Consider the following 25,306-nt stretch of genomic DNA (forward strand, 5'->3'; position numbering starts at 1 on the left):
TTCCTTGTCACCCTAATTCTAGGCAGAGAGTAGGCACTTAAAAATATTTGTTTTTTTAAAAGAACGTTTCTTTTCAGATAAGGAATGGTAGCAGAGTTACTTTAAATAGTGAAAGAATCCTTGGTATGTTTAAAATTCTAAACAATTGAATTTAACAAATACTTATTAATAGCCTACTATATGCTAGGGAATGAAGACACCAAGGAAAAAGAAAAATGTCTTAAAGGAATTTAGACTCTACAAGGGGGATAAAACAGGTACTTTAAGGAAATAACAGAACATAGAAAAGTAATACAATTTATTTTAAAAATAAATTTTATTGATATCTTTTATATAACTTAAATTTCTCCCTTTTCTCTCATTTTAGCGAGGCATCTTATATAACAAAGGAATAATAAATAATAATTAATTAAAATGCACAAATGGATGATGGAAAAAAATTGCAATTCCTTTTTTAAAATGCTGAGCTTCAGTCCATTGAATTCTCCACCTCCCCAAAGGAATGAGATGTGTCATCTAACCATCTCTTCTTTAACGTCAAACTTATTCCTTGTTAATTTGAAGCATTTTATTTGTTATTTTATGGTTTCGGTCCTTTTCATTTCCATTCTTATAGTCACTATATAGATAGTTCTCTTGGTTTGACTTATTCAATAGTGTAATTTCAAGGGGGGAGAGAATGCTAATAATTGGGGCATGAGGAGAGAACAGAAAAAAGTATTTTATAAGAGATTGCATTTATGCCCTTTGAAGAAAATGAAGATTAGAAAAAAGTACATTCTGTACCTGGGGGAGATTACTTAGTGCCAAGACAAGTAGGAAATGATGGAAGTTCACCTACAAGAAATCATTCACAGGCCAGTTTGTGCTAGAAAGTACTTACATTGGGATAATATGAAATAAGATTGGGTTGATGTTCAGGAGCCAGATTATAAAAGACTTTAAAAGGTTTGTATTTACAATTCTTCATTTTCACTTCTGACCACTGCCCTCTAGTAACCTGCATTAACAGATATTTCTATTCTAGATGGACAGTTGTCTTCTCATTAAAGTATTTGGTTGGAAAAGATCATCACCAAAAAAGTATTTTCAAAAGATATTCCAGCTTTCCAGTTTCTGATTTATCTGACTCTGATGATTTTGAAAATTCAAATACACATAAGCTCCAGAAAGTATCCTTGAAACATTTCACAGCATGTCATTTTAGAGACTCTTACCAGAGAATCAACTGTATGATGTCTTGGAGTATTAAGTGATGTGTACCACTTAACCGAGCTGTGGAAGATAATAGAGCGTTGCTTTTTAGCTGGCTAAATGACCCTTATGGAATTCATTGAGTGCTACTTATCAAAAGTTTTACTGCCTAGATACACCTTCACAGCTTTTTACTCATCATGGTAAGGAAAGCTGATAGTGGAAGGTGGATTCCAAATAACAGTGATGATTTGGAAGATAAGCAAATCATTTTTAGTTTAAGAAATGGAGGTTCTTTTTTTTTCCTTTGAGGCTCATTATCCACACTGAAGTCTCTCATCCATCTCCTTCTCCACATTCTCTTTATCATCAGAGGCAATTAGTTGGCACTATCCACTGAACCTGGAGTCAGGGAGACCTGTGTTCAATTTCAGGCTTAAACACTTGCTGGCAGTGTAATCTTTGGAAAATTACTCAAGCTCTGTTTGTCTCAGTTTCTTCATTTGTATAATGAAAATAATAATAGCATCCAATTTGCAGGAGGTGTTAGGATCAAATGAGATATTTATAAAGTTATTTATAAAATCATAATAATTTAATAAGTCCTTTCTGCCTCTCTCAAATTTATATATGTGTGTGTGTGTGTATATATGTGTATATAATAGATTATCTGCATAATTTTGTGGAATTCATTTAGTGCTACTTATCAAAAGTATACTACCTAGATATACCTTCACAGCTTTTTACTTATCATGGTAAGGAAAGCTGATAGTCAAAAATGGATTCCAAATAACAGTGATGATTTGGAAGATAAACAAATCATTTTTAGTTTAAGAAATAGAGGTTGAATGAATGAAATCTGCATGAGGTCAAGGAGTGTTTCATTCTGATCTTTTATACTGAATATCTAGCACAGTGGGTGTTTAATAAATGTTTCTTATTATTGAGCATTCTTTACAGTCCCCTTTAACACATTTTTTCTTTAGTCAGTATTTTAACTGAAAATTTTTTTGCAGTGAACAAAAATCAATTTCTCTTCTTCCCATCACTGCAAAAGAAAAAAAAAGAAACCCTTGTAACAAATACATTTAGTAAAATAAAGCAAATTCCCATCTGACCATGTCCAGAAAAGATGTCTTATTTTATACATTGTTTATCATCTCTTTTAGAAGAAGGGTAGCACGCATCATCAGTCTTTTGAAATCATGGTTGGTTGTTGCATTCATCAAAATTACTAATTCTTTCAAAATTGTTTTTTATTTTGAATTATTGGTCCCGAATACTTCACTCCAAATGAGTTCATATAAATTATTCCAGGTTTCTTTGAAACTGCCCCCTGCAGTATTTCTTCCAGAACAATCCAGTTCCATTACATTTACATAAGATAATTATGTTAAACCCTTCCCTAATTGATAGGTACATTCCCCAGTTTCTTCTAATTCTTTGCCAACACAAAAAAGGGGAGAAGGGAGTAGCTCATTTGTAATGACATATAATTTCACATTACATATAATTATATATAAATAATAATAACTTGATTTATTAAGAGCTTAGTATTTGTCAGTCATTGTGCAATGTACTATACAAACATTATCTAATTTTTAAAAAGAGCTGCTACAAATTTGTACACGTGAGTCCTTTCTCCCTTTCTTTGATCTCTTTGGGAAACAGGCCTTGTAATGGAATCATTTAGTCAAGGACTATGCTCCGTTTAGTAACTTTTGAGGCATGTTATAAAATGCTTTCCAGAATGGGTATTCCCAACTCCCCCAACAGTACATCAATGTGCCTGTTCTCCTAGACCTCCTGCAACATTTGTCATTTCCCTGTTTTGTCAACATTATTAACCTAATGCAAGTGAGGTAGAATCTCAGAGATGTGTTTTTGCATTTCTCTAATCATTAGTGATTTAGGATATTTTTCATATGATTTTTGATAGCTCAGATGTATGCTTTAGAAAAATACATGTTTGTATTCTTTGATTGTCAGGTGGATAATTGCTCTTATTGTTATAAATTTGAACAATTTCCTCATATATAGCTTGGAAATGGAAAACTTTCTGTAAAGGTCTTTTTCTCTTCTAATCTTAGTTATATTGATTTTGTTTGTGCAAAAGCTTTTAAATTTTGTATAATCAAAATAATTATTTTCTAATGTGAGCTTCTCGATCTCTTGTTTGGGCATCAATTGTTCCCCTGGAGGTAGCTCTGAAATTTAATTTTAAAAATTATTTCATCTATGTTCCTCCATTTTTAAAATATACCACTCATTATTTAAGTCAGGTATCTATTTAAAGCTTATTTTAGTATATGGTATGAGTATTGGTTTATACTTAATTTCTGCCGGAATGCCTTTTAGTTGTCTGAGCTATTTCTATCCAGTAATGAGTTTTTACCTCAGTCATTGGGGTTTTTCTATTTGTCAAACAGTAGGCTACTTACTGTGTTCATTTGCTTTTGTGTGTTGAATACCTAATCTGCCCCATTGATTGATCTCTCCATTTCTTAACCAGTGCCAAAGTTCTATTGATCGATCTCTCCATTTCTTACCAATGACAAAGTATTCTGATCATTTGTGGTTTGTAGTATAGTTAGTTTGTAGTATGATATAGATACCTTGTATTGCTAGATCCCTTCCTTTCCATTTTTTTTTCATTCTTAATAAATACTACTTGATTGATTGTTACATCCAACCTTGGGTCACAGGATCATGCAGCTAGAGCTGGAAGCGGGTCTCAGAGGCCTTCTAATCAAATACTACCCTTTTACAGGTGAAGAAATTGAAGCCAAAAGACATAAGAAATTTACCCAGGGTTGCTCAGGAGGTAAATATAAGTGTCAGGATTTAAACTGGACCTTCTAAATCCAAGCTTTTTGCTCTTTCCCCTGTAGTCTTACCTTCGACCTGCCCTTGACTGATTCCTGAATCATGCAATGAAGAAGTAGATGAGATCTCCAAGATCCTTTCATCTTTCCTTTTAGAATTATAGATAAAAAACTGAGATTTTGTGATGTGCTCAAATTCACAAATAAGCTCATTGAATTTAGAGTTGTCACAGATTTTGAGACCACCAGGTTTCTAGAGTCTGAAACTGTTAATTCTTTTTTTTTTTTAACCCTTACCTTTTGTCTTAGAATCAATACTATGTATTGGTTCCAAGGCAGAAGGGTGATAAAGGCTAGGCAATGGGGGTCAAGTGACTTGCCCAGGGTCACACAGCTGGGAAGTGTCTGAGGTCAGATTGGAACCCAGGACCTCCTGTCTCTAGTCCTGACTCTCAATCCTCCCAGCTGTCCCCTGTTAATTCTTTTGACTATCCTTTTCAATCAATTTCTGTAGGTCTTTTGTATGTATATATACACATATATATATGTTATACTTATGCATATAAGTATAAACACCATATGCTTCTATATACATGGGTGTACTATGTCTAGCATGAACTCCCTCCTTACCTTCACATCTTGGAACCTCTACTTCTAAAGCTCAGCTCCAATGCCACATCCTATGTGAGTTCTTTGCCACAGTTTCCTCAATGTTAAAATAAGGATAACAAGAGCACCTTCTCATCAGGGTTGTTTTAAAGATCAGACAAAATATTTTAAAAATTTACATGGAAATTTGTTATTAAAATAAAATAAATAAAAAAGATCAAATAAAGTAATATATTTTAAAGTACTTAGCTCAGTGTCTGGTGTATGGTAACCACTTTATAAATGCATCATTTATAAATTATATCATCTATTAATCAAAATTAATATCCTTAAATTGTGTGACGAAGCAGGGGAAGCTACCTAGGCACTGTTTGTCAAGGTTTCTAGTCCTCTGATATATAAATTCCAGATCCCCAAAGTTTTAGACCAGCAGAACATCCAAAAGATGCTAAAGTTTTACTGATTACTTTGAGAAGATTTGAATATGTTAATAAATAAACTAATCCAAAGTGGCACCGATAAGAATTGGCCTGTTCCCCTGCCCCTGAAAAATGAAAATGAAACCTCAAATTCTTGTCCCCCAAGTCCTCTTCCATCTCCATAAAGTCTCTGCTGCCTAGAGCTTGCAAAACCACCATCCATGATTATGTGAGTGATGTTCTCTACTCTCCTCCCAATCTTTGTACTCACATCCCTACTTATCTCTGTACCTTCTGGGGTTATTGATGTATGATTGTCACCCCACTTCCTGCTGCCAATTATGGTTCTTCATGGCAGGTTCCCAAAGAACCAGACATGCCTGCCTCCATTTTATAATTTTATTAATTATCAATTCATCCTTCTTTGCCTTTTCTCATCTCCTCAGATACCAGTAGGCACTTGGGATTACTTTGTATTCACTTTGTACATGGATTATGTTTACTTACACGTGTACATCTTCCTTACATCAATGGAATTTAAGTTCATTGAGAACAGGAACTATTTCACTCATTTCTGGACCAAGTGGCTAAAACAGTACCTGATGAATGGGCACATTGTAAATGCTTGTTGATTGCTCTTATTCACTAGTCTTTTATCCATCATACAGTTAAAGCCACATCTCCTTACGAATGTTTCTTATAATTTCTCAGAATGAATTCTACTTTTATAGACCACCATTCAGTTACTAAATATATGGCTCATTTCTCACCCTTAGGTGATTTTAAGCCTCTTGGTAATTTCCATGAGAAACTACCCCATTTGCTATAATGCATTTCCCATTGACAGTAATGAGAAACCAAGTATTGATTCATTCAGGCCTACAGATGCTCAAAATGTACTTCTAATAGTGATATCATGGAAGAGTGTTTGCTTTGAAGTGTTCTTTATGTAAAAAAAAAAGATCTTGACCAAAATGCTAATATATTATTTTAGGGAACCTTTCTGTTACGTGGAATTTTCTTTCTTTTTGAAAATTTTATTTAATTAGTCAATTTGAAATATTTTTCTTTGCTTACAAGAGTCATGTTCTTTTATTTGCAAACAAATATCTAAGATAAATGGATCTGTTTTCTATAAAATGAAGGGTTGCATAAGAACTCTATATTTGTGAGCTTTCACTTTTACTGAGTATCTCTGGATATCAATCATGACCAATTGTCATGCTATATTCTTTTTTTAAAAAGAAAAAATTAACTTTATAGCTACTCTGAAAAATATCAAAGTCCAGGTGACACTGACGATGACAACATTATTACCTATTGAACACACACAAATTCAAAAGCATTTAATTTTTTTTCCCTTAGTTGAGGGTGAGAGAACAGAATTGGCAGGATTTCTATGGGGTTAGTATTGATAGAATTTCAGATTTGGAAGGTATTTCTGAGACCATTTAATCTTAGTGTAATCCTTTGTGAGGAGGAGGTTATTTTTACAGCTACAAGTAAAGAAAAGCTCTAGTGAGAGGGATATTTAACTACCTTTTGGTTCTATCTTCCACTTTTGAATAGCTTAATTGTTAGATTTAATCTGTTATCTCTGCAACTTCCATATACTTCTGGTTTTTCTATCTGAGATAAGATGAGACAAGGCTAATCTGGAGGATAAATTAACCTCAGATTGAGTGAAATAATTGATCTACAATGGAAGGAACTAATTAGTTAAATATATTTTTAAATAAAGTATTCTCTTATTTCCTTTTAGTTTTAAAAAAGCATTTAATTTGCTCTTCATGCTCTTTTAATGAAGAGTCCTTTGAAAAAGAGAATGTAATTCTGAAGTGAAGCAATTTGACCATGTAGATGAGTCAAAAAGACCTGAGTTTAGAATCTATCTCTGATACATACTTGCTGTGTATGCATTGGCAAGGCATTTAACCTTTAGGCAATTCTCAAAACTATACATTACTAAAAATTATTGATCTGTAGTGGTAGAGGCATTTTCCACACCAGGAATATCCCATAACTTAGGTACAGACCAACAAATTAAGAGTATGAGATAATGAGCCAATGGCACAAATAGCAGTTATAAAGCAGTGTGTTATTTAATAGGTATTCCTTTATCCTCTCATAAGATCATATGGTTAATAACTGAAAGGGACCATAGAGATCATTTAATTCATAAGTGTCAAAGTGATATTCTTTATACACAAGTCTAACCATGTCCTTCTCTTATTCAGTAAACTCTGTGATTCTCTCCTTCCTGTAATTCATGTAAACTTGTTTTTTCTTGTTACTTTTTTAACCTCACATCAAAATGTCTTAAAATGGGGTAGTTTCCTTATGTATACTTTCTATGACAATTTTACTTGCTTCCTATTTTCCCATTTCTTTTGTTTGTTGTATTTGTACTAGTGGTAGTCTCATTGTCTTCGCTTTTGTTTAACATCAAATTTCTTTTCATTGGTGATTGTGTTCAAGATTTTAGGATATGTTACTTTTGAATTGCATCTTGAACCCCTTTGCTTTTCATAATATTTTTGCATTCCTTCCTGTGGGTTTTCATTGCTGAGGAATAACCTTGTCTTATTCGATTTTCCTTTCTTTTATATTTGAAGATCCTTCTCTTGGCTTCTTGCAGGATTTGTTGTTTGTCATGGCATTGTTAAATTTAACTACTATCTATTTTTACACTTGAAGAGAGTTTTTTTTTTCCTGGAAGCAATTTGTAGCTTCTCTCAATTTATATTTTGTTTTCTATATTCAGAAATTCTGCACATTTTTCTTGAATTATATCCTAAATTACCTAACTTGTCTATATATATCCTATCTTCATAGTGAATTTTTTGCATAGTGTTTTTTTTTGCATAGTGTTTTGCATATTTGCATAGTGTTGAACATGTGTTCTTTTTTGCCCTTAGCTTCTATTTTTATAATGGTTTTACTTAATCTCAATATATTTGTGTTTCAAATTTTTAATCTCTCTCTCCTTTAGAGAAACTTTCCATTGTAGATTCTGTATTCTAATTGACTTATTAAAATTTTCTTCATTGAGCACTCTTGAATTTTGAGCTCTAGTCATTCCTGATGTCTTATTTTCTCTTTATCATTTGTTTTTTGAATCATTGTAAAATTTCTTGTCATTTCATTGTGTCTTTGGAGTGCAAGAATTCCATCAAGCCTGGGCTTATTTTCTTTTGTCTTATAATATTTGTGAAAAGAGCTTTGAAGATTTAGTGTCTGTCCTTTCTACTGACTTTAGGACTCAATGCCTAGCCTTCCTTCTGACATTAAGATTTAACTTATGTATTTGTGCTCTGTTTTGTTTTATTTTAGATAGTTTTCCTTCTTGAAATCTTTGGTGTTCCAAATTTTAAAATTATTTCTCACTACTAACTCACTTTCTGATTTTCCTCTCCCTTTGCCCTCCCCTATCACCATATACTTCTGTACTGGTTTTTAAAGATACCTCAGTCTCTTCAAACACTGAGGAATTTAGGTTTCACCAGCCTGAGACACTAACCTGACTAGCTTAGAGGAAGGACCAAACAGGCTCTACATGGGTTCAGTTCCCTTTTCTTAAATCTGAACACAGATACATGGTGACTCCCCTAATTTCTTTCTTGGTTCCCCTTTCCTTTTTTGTTTTGGCTTGATGAGTGTTCTAAAATTTAGGAGACTTTTTTACAGATGTGAGGTGGATGACGAGTGTTCTGCATAGAGTCCCTTACCGGGTTCTGAACCTGAGAAGGCAGTACACATTTGTGGGGTGAGAGACCAGCAGGAGATGGTCTTCACTGAATGTGACCCAGCCACAGCCTATAGTTTGTGCATTCTGTCCGGGCCCAAAAGAGATGAATTCTCCAGTGTTGATTCAAAAGGACTTTTACCTCATAGGGGTTCTCTTCTTTGTCCTTGGACTCAGCTATAAATTGTTCATATTTGGGAGACAATTCGTTTTTTTAAAGGGTTGAGTAAAAGAGGAATATAAAAAATGTTTAATCCACAGGTGACCGCTTTCTGTTTATTTTTAAAACTCTTTGTGACACCTATCTCTCCAGCTTCAGATATTACTCTCTTTCTTGCACTAGTCTGCTGAAATATATCTTCTTAATCTTAAGATTACAAGAGAAGTATGGCAATGAGAAAGCATTCCAGAATTTCTAGGATATTAATAAAGAATTCCTTAGAAGAAAAATTATATTCCTTAAAAAATTAACAACATAGAAAATGATCAATAAACTAAATTTTCAAATTAAAGTTTTTTTAAATTTTTAAATTAAAATTTTTATTTTTAAAAATTAGCCAAGGAAAGAGAAAGTTTATCTGTACTAAATGTCATAGAATAGGCAGGGAGATACTATAGCTAGAGAAAAGGAGACTGGATTTGTTTAAAAAAAAAAAGGTTAGTATGAAAGAGAAATTTCAGTAGGCTGGTAGGAAACCAAACTTGATCTCACAAATTAAGAAAGAAAATTTATTGACTTTTCATTTATTGACTTAATCTAGTATGGGTCCTGATAGGGTACAGAAAAAGTATATATAGTAGATTCAGAGGATTTGGATTTATGAAAGATTTCAGATATCATCTCCGCCCAATTCCATTATTTTACAGAAGGAGAAATCAAGAGATAAAGTGAAAAGGGCACAAAGGTAGTGGTTAACTTACCCCAGGTCCTCTGAGGCCAAATCCAGTGTACTTTTTTTTTTTAAACCTTCAAACTTTCAAAATCAATAACTTAAGTATTGGTTCCAAGGCAGAAAAGAAGTTAAGGGCTTGGCAATTGAGGTTAAGTGACTTGCCCAGGGTCACACAGCTAAGAAGTTTTTGAGGCTAGGCCTCCCGTCTCTAAGCATTGCTCTCAATCTGCTGAGCCACCTTGCTGTTCCTAAATCCACTGTTGTGTACCCTATACTGAATTGCTTCTCTAAATGGAGTGTTTGAAATCATTCTGAGTTTGAAAATAAAAATCAAAACATATACCAACAGGTTAATGTGTTCCTAGTAATGATTTAAATTTTAAATCCCTATGAGATAATGATGATGATAACTCACATTTATAGATGATACCTTCTCCAGAATCATCATGTAAGGCAAATAGTATAAATATTACTATCTCCATCTGTAAATATGGAAACTGTCTCAAAGGAACAAAGTGACTTTTCCAAGATCACACCAGTGGCTAGTTTCAGAGCTGAGCTTCCAACCCAGCAGGGTCTGTTGGTGCCTAAATATAGTACGGTCACTGCAGTACCCCATTCTAGCTCAAGTAGCTAATAATGTGGTAGATAACCCTGACGTGATCCATCAACGGTTCTTAGTTACCTGCATATGATAACACTCTGTCTTTCTCTCCACACACACACACACACACACACACACACACACACACACACACACACACACGTATATATTGTAAAAATTAAATTTATGTCTCTAATAATAAAAATATTTTATGAGGTTTATTAAAGATCATTAGAAATCAAGGAATAAAGAGGATACAAAATAAAAACCATGTGCCTATGGCTGGTTAGTCATTTTCAAATTTTCCCTGCCTTGCCACCATCACTGATGCTACATCATGCAAGAAGAAAGAGAATGTGGGAGGCGTTACTGCCAGTTAAATACCAATAACACGATCTCACCAACATGGAGACGCAGGAGAGATTATAGGGAATTCTGGGAAATACCAATGACTTCTGGGGAATGAAGTCTAAGGTTCAGAAATCTCCATTTATACATTATCTAATAGCTTCTGATTTTAGGAAAATAAAACCCAAAAGATGAAAGATGTTTCAAGCATTTCTCCCTAAATAAAGAAATGTAAACAACGGAAAGATCTTAAATTTTGCCACTGTGGCTCAGTCCCCTGTGTCAATTTTTTTCCTCTTCTAAAAATCTTAGTCATCCGTCTTCATGAGTCACCATGGCCAAAACTCCATTGCTCTGGGCCAGAACTCTTTATAAGACTCTCCCAAGTTAACTGGACTGGTCCTCGGATAAAAAACAGAGGTCATTTCCAGGTTTAATTTGAAGCAGTTCTGGTCTGACAGCATCTGCCAAAGCTTATGCCCAATGATCGGCATGACCTTTGAGAACTCAGATTACCTCTACCCTGTAAAGAACCAGACCAGTCATTTCCTGGAGGCTAAATGAAGAGATGACATAAAAATCATTTTGTTTAAAAAAAAAAAAAGAATTTCTTTTCAGATACTTCTCAGTGTTAATCCTGTTGTAGGACTATAGGATTGCCAGCCCGAGCCCTCTAACCCAGATGAAGTTTCATTATAGAAGATGATGGAGGAGTTATTTTATGAGCCATGCAACTGAAAAGACTTTGGATATGATGACTTCTGGGCATGACGGTTGTGCACCTTTCCCAGGGAGTGAACGTCCACAGAGTAAATTATGGAGTACTTATAGGCACCCATTTTTCCTTTCAGAAACCATGGGGCATGTTAAATGCACTTATGATGGATAGCAGGGCATACAGAGTTTAAAACCCACATTTTTAAAGTGAGCCTGCTTAACCTTGTACAATACTTTAACATGGCACTTTCGAATTAGAAGCACATAGCAGTAACATTTGTTGCCAACCTAGCTCTATTTATTAACTCAGTGGAGCTATGAGGAGTGTTTGAAAGCCAAGATCTGGTTCTTCATCTTGAAAATCATTTTTGATCTTTCTCATCTGAGGTCTTACATAAGCACTGTTTAAAAAAAAACTGGACATGCTAATAATCAATCCTATACAAACTGAAAGCTTATGAATTTTTCATGGCGACATTGTAGCTTTAAAGCTAACCGTAAATATTTATAAAGCTCTTCCTTCCAGTACTTCTTAGAAGGAGATCAGGTGCCTAGCGTGGCTAGGAGATAATGGTGTTTTAGCTGATTTTCCTTTGAAATGTAGAAAAGTCTTCAAATTTTCTCACATTATTCTCTTTAATGTACACTAGGAAGGGTAAATATTAGGACTTATGGTTAGGATAAATCTTGTAATGGTAAATATTATTGACAGTACACTTTTCTCATTGGAATGAATAGGAATAAAATATATTAGAGGATTTAAAGTATCTTCTTAAACATATATTATAGATAATGCAGCCTAGTCTTTTTTTTTCTCTCTTCTTACTTGTATAATTTTTATCCAGAGTTCAGAAAAGGCTGTGCTGTCCATAGACTAGTCCTTTTAACAAAAGACAATTCTGTCTTGTAATTAAAAGTGATCCAAACTGGAAGGGGGGAAAAAAGTCCCTTGGACTTATTGCATCCTTTAGAAAAGAATAACATTTCCCTAGGGAAGTCAGCCCTCCTTTGGCAAAAGTAGTCCATCTGCAATTTTGATTTGAGATATAAGAAGGCACAAAAGTTGAAGACCTACAGAATAACTATCAGACAAAGGATTGTATCTCTGCCTCTGAAAAGCTTGGGCATTAGCATCTTTCAGAAATGTATTTTTTTTTTCCAGAATTCACTTCGGAATGAATGGCTTTGTCCTGATTAATCCACTCAAGAGTAAAAATCAAACAAAAACTCCCCCTGTTTTTGAAGTCCAACTCACCAAAGATTTGATTTGTTTCTATGACTCAAGTGTAGAATTCAGGTAAGATAAAATCCCTTCCCAAAAAACCACAAAATGAACCAGAAAACAGATGAAAGGTAAATGGATATGTTGAATACAAATCTTGATAAACTTCACCCTAAATGACTGCTTTCTTCTTTATTTTGTTGGAATGCAACTTGTTATTGTTTTAATTAAGTTTTTAATCATGCTCTTGTGGTTTTTGTACCAGTCACATTCCAAAGATTTTTCTTTACTTCTTCTCATTGAATCCTCCCTAAATTAAAACATATATGAGCAAAACAAATCAAGATATTGATCATACTCACAAAATATTCTCCATTTTTCCTTCTATTGCCCATGACCTCTGATGATAGGGAAGAGTTATGCTTCAACAATTTGCTGAGGTATGACTGATCACTTTCTGCATTCTGTTTGGTCCCCAAAGAGTTGAATTCTGATATCTTTCATCAGTGTTTTCTTTTCACTGTAGGGAACTTTTTAATCATCTAAAATGTTCATAGGATCATACTTAGAGTTTACAGGGACCTTAGAGTTCCTTAGAGCTAACTGACCTCAAATTAACAGATGAGGAAGCCTAGACAAAGACAGGTTAAGTGACTTGCCCAGGGTCACAAAGATAGTGAATATCTGAGGCATGATTTGAATTTAGCACTTTTCTGACACCAAGCCCAGCTATCTATTCTCTATGCCACTGAGCTGCCTCGAGGTAAGGAACAAATCCTCTAAGTATTGCGTCAATGTTTCATGTAAATGATTGACATAGCCAGGTGGTTGGGATTTATCTGTATTTATGACAAAGCCCATGAAGTGTGTGATTTCTTTTTCCTTAAATAACAAGACTGAACTTGCTCAAAGGTAATATATTTCCATGTAGCTAGGTGGTACAGTGAATAAAGCATCAGGCTTGGAATCAGGAAGACTCATCTTCCTGAGATCAAATCTGGCCTTAGATACTTACTAGCTATATGACCCTGGGACTTAACCTTATGTGCCTCAGTTTCCTCATCTATAAATGAGCTGGAGATGGAAATGGCTAACTCTTTGCAAAAACCCCAAATGGAATCACAAAGAGGCTGAAGTGATTGAATGGCAAGTATTTTTTTTTCTCTTCTGCAGGAATGCTATGGAAAGCAAACAGAAGATAAGAATGATGGAAGACTTAGATGTATGCTCACCCAAATTTAACTTCTCAAGGGCAGAAAATGAAGTGAAAAAGCAGAAGGACCGAATGTTATGTGATGTGTTAATGGACCAGAATGTGTTACCTGGGATAGGAAACATCATAAAAAATGAAGCCCTCTTTGATAGTGGACTCCACCCAGCTGTTAAAGTATGTTTTAAAGAGTATTTTTTTCACATTTCTCTATTTATAGAAATAGTAGGACCTCTTTATACTGTAGGAGATTAGGGAATAGAACTAGCTTTCATCTCACATATGGTATCATGCGGTTGTTAAGTCATTTTTCAGTCATGTTCAACTCTTTGTGACCTGCTTTGGGCTTTTCTTGGCAAAGATACTGAAGTGGTTTGCCATTTCTTTCTCCAATACTATACCATACCATATCCATGCCAATACCATAATCAGTCTTTTCAAATTTTTGATGTCTCTTGTTTTTACTACATTTTAAATCTGAAATATAAACCCCAACCATCCACCTAATGATCCTTCCCTGGTAAAACAACAACAAAAATTCAAATCAGTAATACCAACCAAAACACACATTATCCCCTGACAATAATACAATATTCCACATCATTGTCACCTGCCTCTACCAAAGAAGAGAAAAAAGTGCACACCATACACGTCTTTTCATGTAGCATTGTGGTGGTGATGGGGTTAATCCAAAATATAAATTATTCTGTGTAATAATGAACTGTTACCATAGTGTCTTACTTTATATGAACAATAACATTCACAGCAACCTCTTTCTTTGTGCTGGGCAAATCTATGCCTACCACAAAAGACTGGTATATTTACTTCAGTATTTCCAGAATCCATCGTTTTGCCTGGGGTGGATCTTGCTTTTACTGTTGTAGCAGCTTGCAATACTGCCCTGTCATAGTGAATGGTTTCATAAGCAAAGACACAGAGAAACAGAAAAACACAGATACAGACCAGAGACCTAGAGGCAGATAATAGAGAGAAAGATGAGGAAGAGAAAGAGGAAAGAAGAAAGAAAAAGAGAAGAAAGAAAAAATGAGAAACAGAAAGAGACAAGAGAAAGAAGCAAACAAGAAATGGACAGACAAAAAAGGGGAAAAGACAGAATATTTTGCCTGTTGATCAATCTTTTTTAAAAATTTTATTTAATTAGTTAATTTAGAATATTTTTCCATGGTTACAAGATCCATGTTCTTTCCCTCCCCTCCTTCCACCTCCTTCCGTTGGTGACACACAATTCCACTTGGTTTTACACATGTCATTGCTGATCAGTCTTTTGATGATGTATAAGCATCCTTGGCCAAATCCTTACTTGTAGTCTTCTAACCTGATAGAGAACCTGCAAGAGTTTGACCTTTGTTAGCAGAGGTGCTGAGTACAAAGAATCACCTTTAGGTAATGAGGAAACATTGGAATAGGACTGGATTGGATGATGACATATTTTAATCCATGTTAGAATTGTTTGGGGAAAAGAAAAGAGATAATACTTTTTTTTTTAATTTAGTGTCAAAGTATATTCCTTGAAAGCAGCTAAATAGTCTGATAGTAAGACTGTGATAGAGTAAGTACCATGTCACAGTCAGTCAGTGGCACCATATAAATGTATGTCACATCTGGTTACTCTTTAGTCAGACCAAGGATTCTTCCCTTGTTTTGTGTCATGGACTCTTGGCAGTCTTCTGGTTCTTGTGAATCTTATGGAAAACATAAAATTACATTGTTTGTTGGGTGTTTTTTTTCCATTCGTAATTGAAGGAAATGTTAAATTTCAGTTAGCATTTAGAGAAAACAATGATGAATTTTCTTCTATTCAAGTTCACAGATTCCCCTTAAATCTGTCCACAGACTCCCTGGTCTATGGATCCCAGATTAAGAACCAACCCTGTGAGTTAGACATTTTTCTGGCCTGACAAGGATGCCTTACTCACCATGATTTCTAAATGAACCCACTTAGGCTTATTACATGTAGTGATTATAACTCTTTTTCTGACCCTACTTAGAAATGACCTTGATCCAAAAGGTTTAACAGACATATCATATATGGGTCAGTAGAAATTCAATTGTACTACTAGGGAAAAGTCAAACAGGTCAATAGAATAGAAGATACTAACAGAAGATAGGAAAATACATCTCTTTTATTGCTGGTGGTATTCTTTAGTGCCCAGTAACAACCAAATTGGTTTATCCCTCATCTGCTGGGCTAGGACAGGGCTGAAGATTATAGCCACAGTCCCCCTGCAGAATCTTCTCTGCTACAAGGGGAGGGGGATATAGTTTTAAAGCTGAGGTTATTATTCTCAAGACAGTGATCAAAAAGGAAAAAACAAAAGTCCGTAGAAACACTGAAGGAAAATGTCTTATCCTATCAGTGGTTGTCTAACCTCCAGAATGGGAGAAGAGTCTTGAAATGTTAAAGAACGAAGAGGCAAAGCAATTACAGAAATGCAATGTGAATCTACAATGCCAGTGTTGTTAGAAATAGCAAATAATAAAAAAAAAAGATTCTAATTCACCTCCCCCAGCAAAAAAATGCATAAGGAAAAAGCAAAGAACAACTAAACTGCAACACATCAGAGAACTAAAACCTCAGTAGTAACATGAGAAAACAAAATAGCAAACATCATTAGATAGGTATTTGCCTCCCATTGCTATTATTAAAGGGGCAAGATGATAAAATCCAAGAATAAGACTAGAAAGTCAAGAGAGTTCTTTTCTTAAATGACGATTGGATAGAGAATGAGTATATAGGCCAAAAAGGTGAAACCATATATTAATTTCCTATCTCTGAGGTTATTAAAAGAGGAAAACTGTGTGCTTAGATAAATATTCGGAGCATATTTCCCTGAGCAGTTAAAATGAGGCAACATTCCACAAGAAGAAGGAATTTATTGGTCCCTAAGATGAAGAAATCATAAATCTGAATCCCTATGATATATAATTATTCAATTTCAGTTGTTACAAAGGAAATTATTCATGTTCATTAAGGGAGGCAAATGACCACAGAGTACTGAATAATTCTCCTCTCACTTCTTAGCAATGCTAGAGGGGAAAATCCAGAATTTGATCAAGTATTCCTACAAAACTTGAGAGCTTGTATTTAAATCTAGAAATGATATGAATGATAAACTTCAATATTATTTTTAAACCCTTACCCTCCATCTTAGAATCAATACTGTGTTTTGGTTCTAAGGCAGAAAAGTGGTAAAGGCTAGGCAATGGGGGTTAAGTGACTTGTCCAAAGTTACACAGCCAGGAAGTGTCTTTGAACCCAGGACCTTCCATTTCTAAATTTAGCTCTTAATCTACTGAGCCCCACCTTGATGTCCTCATATTATGATCGAGAGCAAAAGAATGCCATTGAAAAAATCAACAAGAAATGAAAAAAGTATTGGGGGGGGGGGCATAATCGAAACAAACAAACCTTACTATGAAAAAAAGGACCAGAATTATAGAATAAGATATAATAAACAAAAACAACCAACCTGCTATTACTTAAAGTTGAAAGTTATAGGAGCTTTTAAAAGTAAATAAGGATTTTAAATAAAATAGGAGACAAAATAAGGAATGGACTTGTGATTACATTAGAATATGGGAATTCCAGGTGAGGGAACTTTCTTCCAAATCAAGTCACCACCTTCTCTGCCTCTGACTGTCTTGGAGTTGACTGGAGCACTGAGCAGTGATGGGTCTTATCCAGGGTCACGTAGTTAGTATGAAACAAAGTTGGATCTTAAAGCTAAGTCTTCCTGGTTTTGAGACAGTCTCTTTTAAGTAATGAACGCCAAAGAGTTGAGAATTACACATGCGTTTTAGGCAAAGAAACAAACGAATTTAAGGGTGATTTTGAGAACTAAGAGTCAGGATGTCACCAAGGACACCGAAGCTCTTCTTAGGCTCTACCACATAAACTCATAACATGGGATGAAATAGATGGAATTTCCTCTGAAACAGCCTCAGAAATACATGCTAAATATTCTTAATTTTTCAATATGCCAAATATACTTAATTCTGAAGATTTTTAGGACTTCTGTTTTTAAAAATAATACCCAATGAGGTGTAAATAAGAATTCTTCCATTAAAAAAATAACATCTTGGTCATAGGATATTGACATTGTCAAATCCTTTTTTATATAGGTCAGTGAACATCAACCGAACTATAGTGAACACTGTCAGATCATCAAAGACTTAGATTGCATAATTTATATAAGAATAGATAAGAATAATATTTTGTCTAGTACTGGCATTTCAGAATGTAATGTTTATAAATTAATACATGACACCAGTCAAGGATAAAGAAAGTATTGGAGTCTGGCTATCTCATTGTTTGCTATATTATGTTACAAACTATACATACAAATAGGTGTGTACATATATGTGTGTGTGTGTGTATTTTTCATTCACATGTGCATTATTTTCCTGATGTTCTTTAAAATGTTTAGACTTACATTTTATTTTTTTCATTTATCACATATTTTTCTCCTTCCCAAATGCCCCTTCTCTCCCCCCAAAAGGAAAAAAAAGTAACAAACATGTAATCAAGTTAAACAAATTCCCAAATTGGCTGTATCCAAAAATGTGTATCTCCTTCTGCATATTAATCCATCCCCCCTCTGTCAGGAGGCAAGTAGTCACCTTCATTGTGTATCCTACTGATACATTTTAATTCTATTTTCAAAATAATGAATTAATGATAAAAAAAATCCTAAAGCATTTCCCCCCCCCCCCCATTTTCAGGTTTCTCAGCTAAAAGATGAACAGACACATCACCTTGTGAAAATGATACGTGACTTCACAATCCTTTTTTATGAGGTAAGAGAAAAATATTAGAACTTATTCAAACATTCAACTTTATTTTTTTGGCACCAATATCTAAAAGTTATCTTTAGCCATCTAATTGAGAGAGTATAAAGCTATCTCAGGGCAGCATTGCTGTTTTAGGGGGAAAAAATCAACTTTCCCCTAATTTGGTTTGTGGTTGGCCAATATGGTAAGACTGATGAAACTTCTGCCCAATTGCCTTCTTTCTTTCCTGTCTTAGGATACTGTGTATTGTTTCCAAGGCAGAAGAGTGATAAGGGCTAGGCAATGGGAGTTAAGTGACTTGCCCAGGATCACACAGCTAGGAAGTATCTGAGGTCAGATTTGAACCCAGGACCAACCATCTCTGGGCCTGACTCTATCCACTGAGTGTCTTCCTTGCCCCTCCAATTGTCTTTCAAAGAATCATAGGTGTGGAAGTAGAAGAGACATTAGAAGTCATTAAATCCAACTCCCTCATTTTGCTGAAAGAAACTGAGACCAGGAACATTAAGTGATTTCCTCAGGGTCCTATAGCTAGTAAATGCAAAAGAGGTAGGATTTGAGCCCAGTTCTTTCCAAATCCTTTGTTTTATCCTCTAATTGCATTTGATATAGAATAAACTAGTGAGGGTGATGGGAATGAAAGAAGAGATTACATGTGGGGGAGACTATCTTTAGAAAATTAACAAAAATATTTTACTCTTGGGCCAGTTAGGTGCTTCAGTGGATAGAGAGCCCATTCTGGAAACAGGAGGACCTGGGTTCAAATTCAGACTCAGACTCTTCCTAGCTGTGTGAACTTGGACAAGTCACTTAACCCCAATTTCCTAGCCCTTACCACTCTTCTGCCTTGGAATGGATATTTAGTAGTGGTTCCAAGACAGAAATTAAGTGTTTTAAATTATATAAATATTTTTAATATATTTTATATATTACTATATATTAAATTATGTACCTGTGAATATATAATAATATATTAAATTACATACTTTTATATGTCTTCAAAATATTTTTAGACTTACTCATCCTCAAGACTATTCAAAAGTATCACAGCATGTTAGCTTTTCAGTAGTGCATCTATGGCGTACTCAATTGTCATGTTTACTATAATAAAAAAGATGGCTTCAGTTGGATTTAGAGCATTTGACAATTTTTAGCATAATCAAATGAAAGCTATATATGTATTTCTTGGCTCATTACTAGATATCCCCAGCAAGGAGCCCTGACTATTTTTCTGTTTTATGTGCTCAATTTCTATTTTTGTTTGTTCTCCTACTGAGACTAGTTACAGAAAATTTTCTGTTTTGTCCATCCTGAAATTTCAAGACCGTGCCAAATTAATATTAAGTCTGTATGTAATTTTTAGTTAATATATGCTGAACAGTATTTCTAGGTTTCTGCAATTTTATACTGCTGATTGAAAGTCACAGTGTTCTCTTTTAAGTCTGTGAGCGGGATTATATCTGACAGAAGCTGTCAAAATGTCTTTTGAAATGGCATTGAAATTGTTCAAGTGTTGTACCTAAACAGAATTCTTTCTGTATTGGAAATGTATTGGACTTTTTTTTAGAATAAGTGTAAGATGAAAAAGATGATAACAGTATTAATAGCTGCCGACATTTATATAGTACTTTTAATTAACAAAAAATTTATATACTTCTATATATTTATATTATAATATTATATATTATATGTAAATATGTTTATACTTATATTAATATATCTTATTTGAGGTGTACAACAACCCTGTGAGGTAGGGAATAATAATAATAATAATGTTAACAACTGACACTTGTGGAGTGATATAAGATATTCAGTGTGCTTTGCATTTATCCTTATTTTATTTTAATAATTTTGTGAGATAAGTCCTATCATTATCCCTGTTTTGCAGATAAGGAAACCGAGGAAGAGCAGTTACACAGCTAGTTAAATGTATGAGGGAGGATTTAAACTTAGGTTTTCTAGACTTTTTAAGTCCAGTGCCTAAACAGTGTATTATTATCCCCTTTTTATGAATGAGGAAACTGAGGCAGAAAGAAAATAAAGAATTTATTAAAGGTAAATAGCTAATAAGTAGTAGACCCACTATTACAAAAATGAATAATTTGGAAATAGGTATCAAGTAATAACACATGTATAACCCAGTGGAATTGCTTGTCAGTTCCAGAAGGTGGTAGGGAAGAGGGAAGGGAGAGAAAATGAATCATGTAACCACTGAAAAATATTTAAAAATTTAAATAAATTTTAAAATTAAATACAAATTTTAAAAAGTATGTAGTAGAGCCAGAACTCAACCCAGGTGGTCTGAATCCAAATCTAATACTCTCCACACTCTAATATAAAACTTAATGCTTGAAACCAGATCTAGACAGGACATTGGAATAAAATGCTACCTATGAGATGAAGATGTTTCTGGGTTATTGAAATTCGACTTAAGAGAAGGATTAGATTTTTCAAAAAGTGACCAGGCATGGAATTCTTTTGATACCATTTCATCAGATTTTAAGTAAAATCCCAGACAACTCTTAAATCCCATTATAGATAATAAGGTGACTCTAAAGCCAAGAACAAGAAATGTGAACAAGGTGTAAGATTACGAAGAAATAGATATTTCAGAATCTTGCCAAGATTTTTTCCTTAAGATAAAAAAATGCAGATCTTTTCAAATTTGTTTTAGAACATTTTGGAAACAATGAACAATACAGACATGTTTTGCATAATAATACATGTATAACCCAGATCAAATTGCTTACCATCTCCAGGAAGGGAAGAGAGATTGACCATTTAAATCTTATAACTTCAGAAAACTTATGTAGAAAATTGTTATTACAGTTTATTAGGAAAATAAAATATCTTTACCAAAAGAAATGGTGAACAACTTTGAAGATTATAAAATTTATTCCTTGGTAATATAACATAAGATCACATAATTATTTTGTTTTAAGTGCCGTAAAACAGGCGCAGCTCTTTATAGACACTATAAAGTGTACAAACGTTCTGACTGTGGTCAGTGCAGTAGCAAGATAACTGTGTGTCGCTTGGGGGAGAATAACAGAATGACCTATTTCTGTCCTCGATGTCAAAAGGAAAATCCTCATTCCATAGATATAAGGTAAGATATTCACCTTCAACATAGCTTTCTTATAATGCTGACTCCCAAGAATGCCAAGAGGATGAATAAGAAGCTACATCTAATGTTGTTTAGTCCATGTGGAGAAATCAACCATCGAATATGTAAGTTTCTTTTCTATGCCAGGTCCTGTGATGGGCACTGGAGCTCCCAAGACAAAAATGAAACAGCCCCTGCCCTCAAGAACCTTACATACTAACAGAGGAAATGCCATGTATACATAGAGGTTTGATACATACAAAGTAGATACAAAGTTAACTGTAGAAGGGAAGGCATTAGCAGCTAGGGGACCAGGAAAGTTGTTCTTTGAGAAAGAGAAAGAAACCTCATCCTAAAGTCAGAAGACTATTTCTCCTGGAGGTTTTGTGGCCTAAATTCCTGTCCTTAGCTAGATTAACACATCTAACAAGTAGAGGTCAGTTAAATTACATCCGCCTCTTGAGACAGCTGTCAAGAGATCTAGATCTAGCTAGCACTGTTGTTTTGGAATCTGTAAAGAATGGATTAAAGAGAGGAGAGATGAAAGGCAGGAGAAGTTACAAGAATTTAGATGAAATCCTGTGAAGAGGATAAAGGATGGTACTTGGAGTGTGAGTGGAGGGAACGGTACAGATATAAGAGATGGTAAAGAGAGAGAATTGGTAAGACAAGTGAAAGTGAAGGATGTTTGTAAATGTAGGTGGCAGGAAAATTGGTGGCAACTGATAGAAATAGTGAAGTTAGGGGGAAGTCCAGGTTTAAAGTGGTGGCAGTGCTAGGGCCATTTTGAATCTGAGATTTCCAAACAGGTAATGGAAATATGAGTCTGGAGAGAAATGAGGGCTAGATAAGATAGGTATTTGGGAGTTAATTGAATAGTGCTGATAGTCGTTTCCAGAACTAATGATTAAATCAATCAGTCACTAAGAACTTATTAAGCATTATATACCCCAAAAATTGTGAGAAAAGAATAGAATCTGGGGTTTATCTATTGTGTATGGGACAAGATACAAATGATGTGGTGACCAGGAAGACTCGGTCTAACAGGCAGGAAGATAATCCACAGAGAATGTCATGAAAAATCCCAAGAACAGAAATTATCTAGTGAGAGAGGTATTTGATACTGTTGACCATTGGAAAAGGTTATTGGATTTAGCAAAAAAAAAAAGAGGGAATCTTGGGAGAAGGCAATTTCTATCTAGTCACAAAAAAGACAGATTTAGGAGAGGTGAGCTGGAAGGACAGCTAGATATAATCAGAAAGAAATTTCAGAATTATGGATTGTGGAGATGGAACTCTTGGAGGTGATGATGTGATTAAGGTCATGGTCGTCCTTGCATGTCACTGATTCTAGGTTATTGGAGTTGAAAGTGATGAGATGGAAAGTAAGACTCTTTGAGGGGACATCTGTAGGCAAGTTAGAAGTCCTCAAGTTTGTGGACTGAACTCTGAGGAAAGAAGCGTGGCCAGGAGATTGGGCATGAACAACCACCAGTGTGAATCTTAAAATTTCTCAGACTTGTAAATGTTAAAAAGTTCTCAGACTCTACCTTAGAACATTTGGTTAAGACCATTCCCCATTTTAAACAATGAAGGTACTTGATCAGGAATGTGAAAACTCTAACATTACTCCACCCATACTTAAGCTATACTTTAGGGGAAGATAAAGTTGTAAACTCCTTACTGAACAATGAAAAGTACTTAACCCATACTTAAAGTAAAGCTAGAACCCTTAAGCTGGGTCTATTTTTAGATCTAATACAAAAGGGTGCTAAGTACCTATGAAGGTCAAATAATCACTAAAAGGTCAGGCAACTTCCAAACTTGCAAGAGACAAGCTTAACAAAAGAGGTGTGAAGTTTTAGTCTACTCAGGTGTGAATTACTCAAAAGTTTTAGTCTACTCAGGTGTGAATTAAGAATGGTCAGTCCTATGAAAACGTCTGCTGTTATTGGTAGATGTGAAAACTTGGGGGAGGTGACATAGGAGAAAATTCTCTTTAAAAGGAGGTCAGAAAGGCCTCTGAATGGGAAATTCAGCTTTGGAGCTGAATTGAAGACTGGTCTCTGTCTCGGTGGCTGAAAGGGAATTCAACTTTGGTAGCTGAGTTAGAGCTCGGCCTAGTTGGAGTAGCTGGGTCTCTCTGAACACTAGAATCTTGCTTGGAAGGATCTTGTGGTGAGTTGATAAAAGACTGACTGATCTCTCTCTTAAGGCTTAGGTCTAGGCTGGCCTAGCCCTTTTCTCATTATTTCCTCTTACTCTCTCTTTCCCTTTTCTTAATTCCTTTATTTGTATTAATTAAAATCTCCATAAAACCCAGCTGACTTGGGTATTTCATATTTGGGAATTTTTCCCATGGCAACCACTTTATTTTTAATATAAAATCAAGACACTAAAAATTATCTTTTACAGTTTTGACAATTCAAAGTCTTGCAACCATATTTTTGTGGTCACAGTTTATGTCAACCACTCTTTTGACTGTAACAGTTTATGGCAACCACTTTTTTGACTGTAACACCAGGATTGGGATAGAGTGACTTGTGTGGACTGAGTGAATTTCCAAAGGAGGAGAGTTAGCTGAGTAGAGTTGGTTGGTAGAGGGCCTGGAAATGGCAACATGGAGCAAAAAATAGGATTTTATAGACATGTCTAATTAGAGATATACAGAATATATAATATAGAGATATACAGAAAATAAGGAATCTTGTTCTTGTCTCTGAAATAACCCAAAACCTATGAGTGGTCATTTATAGTAGAACTGCTTATAATGTTGATTTTTAAATATATGATCTTACAGCAAGCTGCCCACGAGAAACAATCTAATTGGCTGGGCATATAGCAGGGGGCTGTATTCTAATGAATGTGTTGCTCTGAGAGCTGAAGAGGAATGGTCATGTGCTGTCTGCACCCTAATAAACAAGCCTTCTGCTAAAGAATGTGATGCTTGTATGACTTCAAGACCCAACGGTAAGATTGAGTCTTGGTTTCTTTGATCATTTTATCTGCAAGACTGTTAATTATACAAAGTCAAGGATCCTGCCATTCAGTAATCATAATATAAAAATAATTCTTTCTTCCTGAGAGCTCAAAGGAATTGTCCTTAATTTGAGTAAGTCTCCATCATACAAGAATTTATTCACTACTATATATATATATATATATATATATATATATATATATATATATATATATTTGCATGTAAACTATCTCCACAGAGATCCATAAGCACCTGGGGTTTCCCCCCCCCCTTTTATTTTAGGGGGAGGGAAAACATGCTTGTGCTAAAACTGTAAGTTCTTTTGTATCTCAAAAATTGAGATTATCACATCTGTTCTCCTCCCCTGTTTCTAATGAATTATTCAATAAAGCTTTGTTTTATGCAGATTTCAGCATCTTTCTAGTTTGTTATTCAGTCCAAGTGTTATAAATTGAAAGGGAGGTTTTCTGAAAGAATGTGTTTGCAGGTGGAATGGAAAAATTCCTCCTCTTTTCTTTATCCTCCCCACCCCTTGTTATTAAAAGCTTTACACAGACAATTGTACTGATTTCATTGAAATCCTTCAAAATAACTCTTTGCAACTTGCAATCTTGTGTGTTCA

At 34.6% G+C, this 25,306-nt stretch overlaps 1 protein-coding gene across 2 annotated transcripts in view; it reads left to right on the plus strand.

Moving 5' to 3' along the window:
* The window catches only part of NEIL3 (nei like DNA glycosylase 3), a 57,555-nt gene that overhangs the window by 20,777 nt on the left and 11,472 nt on the right, over positions 1–25,306 (plus strand). For both annotated transcript variants that reach the window (XM_056802936.1, XM_056802935.1), the window contains exons 3-7: positions 12,517–12,651; positions 13,750–13,963; positions 18,530–18,604; positions 21,541–21,707; positions 24,505–24,674. In XM_056802936.1, coding sequence (XP_056658914.1) covers positions 12,517–12,651; positions 13,750–13,963; positions 18,530–18,604; positions 21,541–21,707; positions 24,505–24,674 — 761 coding nt within the window. The remainder of the gene's footprint in view (positions 1–12,516; positions 12,652–13,749; positions 13,964–18,529; positions 18,605–21,540; positions 21,708–24,504; positions 24,675–25,306) is intronic.

This window comes from Monodelphis domestica, chromosome 6, assembly GCF_027887165.1.
Source record: "Monodelphis domestica isolate mMonDom1 chromosome 6, mMonDom1.pri, whole genome shotgun sequence".
NCBI lineage: Eukaryota > Metazoa > Chordata > Mammalia > Didelphimorphia > Didelphidae > Monodelphis > Monodelphis domestica.